The sequence below is a fragment of the Lactuca virosa genome, chromosome 3, assembly GCF_052849685.1.
Source record: "Lactuca virosa cultivar CGN04683 chromosome 3, Lactuca_virosa_CGN04683_v6, whole genome shotgun sequence".
In the NCBI taxonomy this organism is placed as follows: Eukaryota; Viridiplantae; Streptophyta; class Magnoliopsida; order Asterales; family Asteraceae; genus Lactuca; species Lactuca virosa.
Window position 1 is genome coordinate 138788144 of NC_136428.1, and position 10693 is coordinate 138798836.

The 10693-nt window shown below is 33.3% G+C and overlaps 1 protein-coding gene across 1 annotated transcript; it reads right to left on the bottom strand.

Moving 5' to 3' along the window:
• Nucleotides 1-7446: 7446 nt before the first annotated feature.
• On the bottom strand, nt 7447-10136 carry LOC145166627 (uncharacterized). The gene is made up of 6 exons (XM_079085646.1): nt 10004-10136; nt 8967-9890; nt 8740-8757; nt 8469-8516; nt 8143-8325; nt 7447-8063 (listed from the first exon to the last, which is right to left on the bottom strand). The coding sequence occupies exons 2-6, from the start codon at nt 9882-9884 to the stop codon at nt 7572-7574; spliced, it is 1659 nt and encodes a 552-aa protein (XP_078941772.1). The 5' UTR covers nt 9885-9890; nt 10004-10136; the 3' UTR covers nt 7447-7571.
• Between the last annotated feature and the right edge of the window lie 557 nt (nt 10137-10693).

Genomic DNA, 10693 nt, shown 5'->3' on the forward strand with positions numbered 1-10693 from the left:
TATATATATATATATATATATATATATATATATATATATATATATATATATATATATATATATATATATATATATATATATATATATATATATATATCTTACGAGACAAAATATAACCACCACCCCTATCTTCTTCCCCAAGATACACACCCATCATCATCCTAAAACACACACACACACACAAACTGAAAAGGTTGCCCCTTACCTTTTGCTACCCTCAATTCTCATACCTCAAAACAAAGATCACTATTAATTTGTGTTCTCAGATCGAAATCAAAATCGATTGGTGTTCTGAGATGCTGGAAAAACAAGAAGGAGAATCCGACAGTGAAGATATAAGGTGGGTTGTAGTTGACTTTCAGGTGGGTCTTTTGGTTCCTTCGTCTTTCCTTCTTGACTGCCTTTATCTCCTCTTTTCTTGGATTTAGCTGTTGTTCGTTTTCATGGAGGGTATCCTCCATATCTGAATCTCGATGTTTTTACATTGAAATGGGAATAAAGTGAAAAATCGACTATTGGCTCAAAATTGGTTCCCGTTGATGCCTCTAACCATCATTTTGACCCTTTGCAACCTAAATCGGTTTCATTACTTGTCAAAAAGTTTGATACAGAAGAGAAATTCCCAGAAAATCGATTTTCGAATTTGAGGGGTAGTGCGACTTTGATAAATCCTGTTCTAGTTCGTCAACTCCTGTCCCTTTTGGTGTTAGTGTTGTTATGGCTGAGCGTCCTTACCCTTCTCGTAACATTATTAAGCTGGTGGATTTTTCTAATGTGGAATCTGGTACACCTATACGGCTATGCTCTAATTTGAAAGGGATATTGCCCTAATTTGCAATCCTGGTGACAAGGAAGCTATGATGATATTCTGAAACAATCTCGCTGTAAAGGATCGGTGGTACCAATCAGTAGCCCTGGTGGCGTTCATGTCTCCGGCCGATGATCATGGTGTTCATATTTTTCTGCATGTGAAAACCAGGTGAAAGACATGAATTGTGTAGGAGAGAGAGAGAGAGAGAGAGAGAGAGAGAGAGAGATTTTCTTTTTTTGATTTATGTAATAAAAAAATTAAAAAAGGAAAATACCAAGGGCAAATCCGTCATTTTAAAAAGTTTCAAAATTTTTGGACCAAACTCGCAACAAAATCAAACTTTTGGACCACTCTTGCGAGTCCAAACTCGTTTGGACCAAACTTGCTAGTTTTGACATACCACATGGACCATTCTTGCAATTTTGTCTTTTTATAAAAAAATATTTATAAAAAGCTTTACAGATAGTATAGTTATACAACCTTATATGGGTTATATACATATATTTGAATTATAAAATAATACTTATAAAACCTTATCTATAGTAAAACAACAAAAAAAATGAAAATATGATTGTAAGTGAATTAAGTTAAGAATTATGATTATAGTGACCATGAAATCTTTAATAAAATAAAGAAAAAAAATATAAAGAAAAAACAATAAAAAATGTATTCGAACAAAAAGTAAAAAAATAGAAGAAATTATTCAAACAAGTCAAAAGAAATATTAATAAAAATATTTGAACAAAATCTCAAAAATTAGAAAAAATTATACGAACAAAATATCAAAAAATTTAAGGGAAAAAAATATAAAAAAAACATTAAAGAATATATTCAAACAACACGTCAAGAAAATCTAAATCATAGAAATCTAAATAAATTAAATAAAAATAATGATAAATATTTGGCTAAGTTATATAAATGGTCATTGTTGCTGGAACAAAGTATATAAATTGTCCCTATGATAGGAAGGGCGAATGTGTCATTTCATAAAGGACTTAACTGAAAAATTAATATCGTTAGCCAAAAGGACTGTCTTTGCAAAATGTTGAAACTATAGGGACTATCTATGCATAAAATTTTTCATAAAGACCAAAGTTGGTCAATTGTGTCAACCACAAGGACCATTTATATAACTTCGTCCGTTTTAAATGTCACCTACTTTTTTCTTTTTTTTTTACTCACCAAAAAATCTAAAATTGTCAGCTTTCATTATCTTTATTATTATTATTATTTTATTTTTTTTCCTTTCACTATCTTTAACTTTTTTTTTTATTTTTTTAAAAAATATATATATTATATAAATATTATACATATTTCATAGAGAAATAAAAATGTTGAATTTTAATATTTTTTATAATTATTTAGCATATATATAATTTAATAAATATTAAAAAAATTGGAAAAAAAAGTTGACCAATCACATAAGAAGAGAGAGGGAGGGGTAGTCTCCCCGAACCCACTAAATCGCACCCCCAATATGGTGTTCCAGGGTGCGGTTCCCTTTCCTGCTCCATACCTACCGGTCTTGTCTAATAAAAAAGCCTCGAGAATCGAATTCATGTGTAACGCTCGCAGATTCGGGCTAGTCAATTTAGGGATAATAAGTGTTTAAAATGATTTTTTGATAGAAGATTATTTAGGATAAATAATCTTAACCAAAGTTATAACATATGTCACAAGGATTTCATACATATAAAGAAAGCTGGAATCCGACTTATAACGAAGAAGTTATGACCCGTTGAAGTTTCGCGATTTAAACCGGCACGACTCTGCGTAACGTAAAAAATAATTTTTTCATAAATTACTTTTTAGCTTTAGTAATCTAAACAAAATTCGTAATAGTCGTTAAACCGAGAGCGTGCATATAAAGAACGTTAAAATCTGACTTCATTTGAGGAACTTATGATTTTTCTAACATTCAGCGTAGCAGTTGTTTTGGTAAAAAATCGACTAGATGGATATCAACCAAATTGCATGAGAGGATGTGGTGTTGTTATTAATGTGAATATGGAATTGAAATCAAAATAACACAGGAGGTTTACAAGGAAAGTCGTTGATCCTTGCTATGATCTCCAACATAAAACATTGAGAGGTGATAATGATCACCTGCCTTGTATGATCTTATTGATTTGAACATAAATTACAGAGATGAGCTTGATAATGCTATTACAAATGATAAAGTGAGTCTAGATGAGTAAGGTGTCAAAAAATTGTCTCTGTTGTGTGTGTTTTACAAGTGTATTTATAGTCTAGGTTAAGTAACTAAATGTCTGATATTTTCGGGATCCTGTTGAGTTGGTATTTACAACGTGTTTTGACTTAGTATTTCCGGGTCTTAAGCCTGATTGGATTGATTCTTCTGGTTTTTTTATTTTTTATTTTTTTTATTTTTAAGGACTGATTTCTACCTTTGGGCTTATGGTGTGATACTGGTCTAATATGAGATGAGTTCTATCATATACCTTCTTTTGTGAAAGAAAAGAAAAAATAATATGTTATGTTTTAGTATTTTTATTGTACAAGAGTATTACTATTTGCCAATGCACATGATAAGCAACATCAAGGTGCAATACCTCAAGGATCTCATTTAGTATTTATCCACTTCGAAAATACTGCAACAAAGTCCACTTTGAAACTATCAAGCCTCTCATTTAGAATTTGAATTATGCTAAAATTCTGTAAAAACCACTATAACTTCGATTTTATCTGATTTAGGGCGTGTTTGGCAAAAGTAGCTGTTAGCTGGTAGCTGGTAACGTGTAGCAGGTAGCCGGTAGCGGGAAGCTGTAGCTTTTATTTGTTATATGAATGTTTGGCAAAAGTAGCTGGAAGTTTTTGAAATATATAAAATTACATAAAAGGACAATTGATTAAAAATAAATAAATATAAAAATATATTTTTAAGGGTAATTATGGAAATTGATTTCAAAAGCTTAGGAGCGTTTTGTTAAACGCTACATGAAGTAGCTTTTAGAATAAGAACGTTTTGTTAAAACTAAAAGCTAAACGCTCGTACTGCCAAACGAAGCTTTTTGTTTAAACTAGAGCGTTTTATCAAAAGCTAGAAGCTAGAAGCTCCCAAACGCTTACAAAAGCTCCGTGCCAAACACACCCTTACTATTGAAAGATTTTTGAACTGCTGGGAGTTTGTATTTTTTTTTCAAAAAAAATACGCTCTACGTTTTTTCCGTTAGTGAATTGCAAGTAACAAAACAAAAGATTAGTTTTTTAGGGAATTATTGTTTTTTTTTTGAAAAAAAATTCAAACTTTTTGATGGTTAAATGGACAAAAAAAAATTCTTTTAAGTGGTTAAACCAAACAATTTTCAATTTTCACGGCTTTTATAGAATTGAAAGTTTTATGTAGTATTTAAAAAAATTATAATAACCGGTGTTATCCCTCTTTTTAGATCTCATCCGCTGATCAATGGATCATGAAACAAATCCTCATGAGTTGTATCATCAAGATCCAGAGAACTTGCATCATAATCAATACCAATAGAGCGGAGCCAGACAAATCCACAACGACATTAAAATCATCCCGCCTCGACTAATAAAATCTTGATCATGTCTCTCGGAATCATCAATAAGATCACATAATTCAAAAGGGGCAGGTGAGGGTATAACGTTAATCCATGAAAATTATCATCCAGAAGTGTTGACTTGGCAGAAACAGTAGAAGAAAAATAGATACTAAGATATTGTTTGTTTTTTAAAAGGTAAAACGTCTGCACCACATCTGCGTTCTATGTGTGCGCGTAAAATCGTGATCTCATGACCGACCGATTAGCATTTGGCTTGATTCAGTTTTGTGAATAATAAATATAATATAAAAAAAATGGGCCCTGTTCCCATGCCCACTTTGCCCCTGCCCCTTAATCTGTTTTCTGTCAACCCCTTAGAGCTTCGACCGGAGGGAGGAGTCGCGGTTGGAATCAACGAGAGGATTCGTGAAGGTAGATGGAGATGGATAATCTCGTCTTGCTCTCCAGATGATAATGGAGTGATCAAATTTAATTTCAAAAGCTTGCCTTGAGGCGTGATTTTCAGTGGTCGCTTGCGTAGGAGGAAGAAAAGAAGAATGCGGGATTTTTTGGCAAAGAGGCAAAGAACTGAAGAAGGAATAAGGAGCGTCTTATTTCTCAGTCAGCGTTATTTATGTGTATCACTGATTGCATAAGATCAAGTGGCATGGGCTTATCAAACCCACTTATTCACCACCAAAAAGATTAGTTATGTGGGCCTGTTTATTATTTCATTAAAACTAATTGGGCTTTATATTTTTGATATATATAAAGATTTTAGACTACGTGTGTTTCTGTGTTTGGATTTTTAAATTAAGAATAGCTCAATTCTTTTCCTAGATGATGATGTGGTTGGAGAGCTAAACATTGTAGACACATTTTCACTTAGCATTCTCCAAATTATCCACGTTGATATTTTTTAGATAATTCATTTGCATATGTTTAACTATACCTTTCTTTTCTAAATCTTTTTGCAGATTAAAGTTTTCACTAAATCCTTCAAAGTCTATGAGTGTCATACTTGTACTTCCTGTTTAGACATCACATAATTTTAAGTTCATCATCATCCTTGTGGTGATGAGTATGTTTGTGTTTTATAAATTTTTTAGAGTTGGAAAATTGTAGAAAACAATATTTATTGGTTTTTCAAAGTTCACCAACCTCATTGTAATTTTGAAAAATGGAAAATATTCACTTTCGTGCAAATTTTTTGAAAAAAATGTTAACTAACAAGTTCTTAAAATTCTTGTTTTTCTTAAAAATTTATTTCCATACATCTACTTATGTTAGATTTGGTGTAAATTGTGAGAAGTTGGGGGTATTTTAGTCATCTACTTATGTTAGATTTGGTGTAAATTGCACCAGTTGAATGTTCTGATTGACATTGCCGAATAAAAACATATAAAATTAAGGGATTAATGACAAAACTACCATCCCAAATGGTCATTTATATACATCTAACCAAATTTTAACACATTTTCCAAAATGACCTTATAGTTCTAAATAATAGAAGGTTTTATAACCAACTAATAACAACACTAAATGGCTATTATATCCGAAATTAATAATAAATAAAAAACTTGCTTCAACTTGGAAATTAAAGCCACATGCAATGAAAGTGATGCAAAAACCACATAGCACAAATGCAACACATTTTTGGAAAGGATGCATGGAAACAACATGATCGAATGCAATAGAAGGGTTTAGGAGCATCATTAACATTAGCATTCCTTGTATTTAGTCTTTGAATATGTGTTTGTGAAACAAGATAAAAAAAGAAGGCAACACAAACACCTACAAACCAAGTTTTTCAGTGAATCTCAAGCAAACATCAACCTCAAAATCATTCCATTCCACCAAACTTTTTTCTTAACAAGAATGCAACTATCGTTCCAATGTTCTTCCTTACCTACCTACCTACTAAATGCAATAGAAGCCAAATAAATCTACCGTTTGATTATAAGGGAGTTTAATTTATGGTCTTTATCCATCCCAACATATTATTGGTGAGAATGGCAGCATCTTCACACAAACTAGAAAATTTTGGTTGCATAGCAGACATGAGTTATCAATCTTTCAATGCACATATTTCCTTTTTGATGGTTAAATTGACAAAAAAAAAACTTTTAAATAGTCAATTTTCACGGCTTTTATAGAATTGAAAGTTTTATGTAGTATTTAAAAATATATATAATAACCAATGTTATCTTTCTTTTTAGATCTCATCCACTGAAAAGGATCATGAAGCAAATCCTCATGAGTTGTGTCATCAAGATCCGGAGAACTTGCATCATAATCAATACCAATAACAAGACATTAAAATCATCCTGCCTCTTAGAATTTGTAGGACTAATAAAATCTTGATCATGTCTCTCGGAATCATCAATAAAATCACATAATTCAAAAGGGGCAGGTGAGGGCATATGATTACTATTCACTTCTCCCATAGACGAAGCATCATCTGAGATTATACCCGTTAGATTAGTTTCAATGCAAACGCGGTTAGTAAAAAGGTTCTCTTCCAAATCATCATCCATATACACAATGCTACCGTATTTATTGACAATATTTCAGAAATTTACTTTGCTCCAAGTTCTCAAAGGAACTCCTTCAATGTCAATCCAAACGAGGCGTTCCTTAATAATGAAATCTCTGGTCCAAGGGTTCAACTCCTTAAACCATGAGGAGACCGTTTTGTGTTGAGTAAAGTTATGACAGGCCTTATAAAAATTCATCTTGATCTGAGCTTTAGGAGAGGATGAGCAACAACAAGGAGAGGGACATAGACGGGATGTAGAAGTACTTGATGTTTGGCAAAAAAAAAAAGGCAAACCACTCGACCATTTCTGCAGTTTACTGTTATATTATTTTTAATACTTGATGTTTAAATTAAAGTTTTTTACAATAACGTTAATCCATGAAAAGAAGTGTTGACTTGGCAGAAGCAGTAGAAGAAAAATAGATCTTAAGATATTGTTTGTATTTCAAAAGGTAAAACACTAAAACGTCTGCAGTCAACTGACCACATCTGCAGAAAAAGAGGTGGACCAAACGTTAGCATTCTGCAAGAAAAATAATGTTTTTTTTAAAGTCTGCAAGCTGCTAAAAGAATTGAAGTTTATAAAAAATAATTTCTTTAAGCTTAAAAGATTGCAATCTTATCTAATTTTCTAACGTAATTTGTAAAATTTAATAATGATATCCTAACTCAACGACCCTTTTGATTTAACCATAACTTATAATCTCATCGTCTGTCGAGTTGAGTTTGTAGTCTCCAATATCCATCCCAACATATTATCGGTGAGAATGACAGCATCTTGACATAGACTAAGAAAAATTGGTCGCAACACATCGCTCTTTGATGCAGACAGCCGAGATATCAACCGTTGAATGCGCTCAAACAATGCACGCATATCCTCCAACCATGTAACTATGGGATGAGTCTCTAATCCCCTCTGCATAATATTATATCTTCGCCTTAACGATGCCATCATGCGACAATTCTCTAGTTCTACAATTACCCTTTGCTGAAGCATTGCCATCATTTTCCTAAGCTTATATTGCAATTCCCATGCCCAGAGCATCATCCAGACTTGTGGTTTGCCATGTTCATCCATATGAGCCATGTCAGTCTCAATATCTGTATTTGCTTTACACTCCTTTACCAATATCCTCAGGTGTCTCACAAATACATGTGCTAATGCTATATCCCCCATAACTATAATCTCCTGCAAGTCGTAAAAAATTTCAAGTTTTTGTAATGTTACAATGTTATAAACTAGGAAAAATATAGCATTGTGTAGATACCTCACGTGAGACCATTGGGAAGATGGAACTTGGAGAATTATCATCATAGTTTTTTATTTCAGTACATGTGGTTACTTTTTCCAAGTATACTATTTCTTGAGTACTTGGTACAAACTTTACTATCTTTGCATTTGCCAACACACAAGTTTTATATGGGCTTACTTCCATGCCTGAAGAAAAACGCTGCACAAAATATAACAAAACCAAATTACATATATGCATGTTTATACTTTTTTGTTTTTTTACGTGCTTTTTAGATTTTTTATGTGCAATTGGCCTAGGTGGTGTTGGTTTTGAAAAAAATTGGTTCTCAAGTTCTCACATACCGCTGATTTCCTCATCCTCCGTTTGACATTCCTAAATCTGGGCCGCACCTGCACAGTCAAGAAACCAAACACAACTTGAAATTAAACACAATAAATAGTATGTAATGTCACATATAATAAAAATGATAAAAACAGTTTCCTAAACACTGTTGAACGGATATGTCTGTTTTTTTTTTTTTTTTTTTTTTTCAGAATTCTGAATGAACATGTAGTTATGGAGGGTTATTTCATCTTGAAGTAGAGCAGCCAAATGCAACAACTCCTGGTATACCTCTATTGAAAAAAGACGCTGCAGAAAATAAAACAAAAAGAAATTAGATATAGATTAATGTCATCTTTATAACCACACACACACACACACACACATATAGTTATGGAAGGCTATATCATCTTCAAGTAGAGGCTAGCCAAATGGAAGAATACCTTGTTTTGTGAAAGAAAAATAAAAGTGTATTTTCCATTGTTGAGATTAAAAGATGAAAGAAGCAAATCCAATACCTGGAGAATCTGCAAATTAAGTGTAAGAAGCTTGACACTATGGAGCTGTTGAAGCAGAGAAACTATTTTATGAGCATCTGCATTCCCTGCATCATAGAAATAGATACGAACCTTCTCCAAAGAATGGAAACCTGGTTTTGTACAAGTAAAACTCTGGCATGGATGAAAACCTTCTATGACCAAGGAGGTAAGCCCAGGTGCAGAAATCAGATGTTCCCCTTGGCACCATTTAATAGTGAGATTCTTGAGTTGAGGTGCAACCACATTCACACCCTCCTGTAATTCCATATCCGGGGGTGTAGATACAAGTGTAAGATCAGAAAGTCGAGGATGACAGATAGTTAAAACTTCCATCTCCTCCGTTAATGTGCATTCTTTTAAGATGAGGTTCTTCAAGTTAGTGCACTTGGAGAAAAGGTCATCAGACATGAGTTTGACACAGTGAAGATGCAATGTGGTTAAAGCTGGGAGGTCCCACTTTGGTGTCACAATGAAGGAATATGGGAATATAATCGAATTCCCAGGCGCACGTATAACACTCAGTTGTTGGAGATTGTGAGAGAATGCGAAGCTGAGAATTCTCGAGACAGATTTATCGTCCGTAACTGTTCTCCCAAGTAACAGACTGACTGAAGAAACTTGTATTTTTTTATTGCGGTTAGACAAAACATTAGAAATAAATTTGGAGAGGTGGGGCCGATCATTGAGATTTTCAAAATTCAAGTCAGGCATTGAAGTCCAGATAAACTTCCATCTAGACGACAAAACACAGGTTCTGATAGCATCTTTAATGCTCATAAAAGAAAAGATTTCATGGATAAGATCATCCGTCAGGCTGCTTAGTCTATCATCGCCTCCTTCTACATCTATTGATTTTTTTCTTTTTCTTACAGATCCCACCAGATCATTGTTATGCATTATTCCCTGCAATGCAACAACAATCAATCAGGACATACAAAACAAACAAACCAAATTCTACAATTAACCAGGTTAGTTATGAAGAAAAAAAAAACTAGGTTAGAACTTTTTATACTCACAGGAGAATGAGGGAATGCAAAAAATTCGAGAGCAACGATGAAGGGGAAGACAGTCTGTGTTGTGTCGTATGTCGATAGCTTTTAAACTTAAAGACCCAATTGCACAAAGGTTGGGATGGAAGCGAAGTGTTGGGGTGTCCGCCCGTTAACCAATCTTGGGAGTTTTATAGGAGCAGTTCGCTATGGAAACGAAACCGACAAATAGACGCCCCATCACCGATTACCACAAAAGTGTGGTCTCGTACACCCAATGAATGGTGCTATACTTTAGGTTTTTTTTGTTAATTAAATAAAAACTATAATTTTAATAAAAATCATTCATTTCATTACTTCAAAATAAAAATAACATTACCTTCCATTGTCCAAATAGAAATCCTACAAACTTTAAAAAAAACACTAGAAATTTTAAACCTACAAACTCAAAAAAAACATACATTAAACGATTTAAAATAAACGCACTACATGAAGTCGTCCTCTGAAAACTCGTCTTCCGGGTCCTCCTCCGGATCCAAATTGAGGTCAATGTGTTGCATCTTGTAAATGTGTTCCACCAAATCAATACGAAGATTGTGAAATGTTTCATTGCAACGAACCTCTGCTCTCTTTTCAATGTACTCGTCGCCCCCAATTTCTATTCTTTGTGTCGCGGGTATGGTTTCCTCTTCATTATACTCACATATTGCTCTTCCT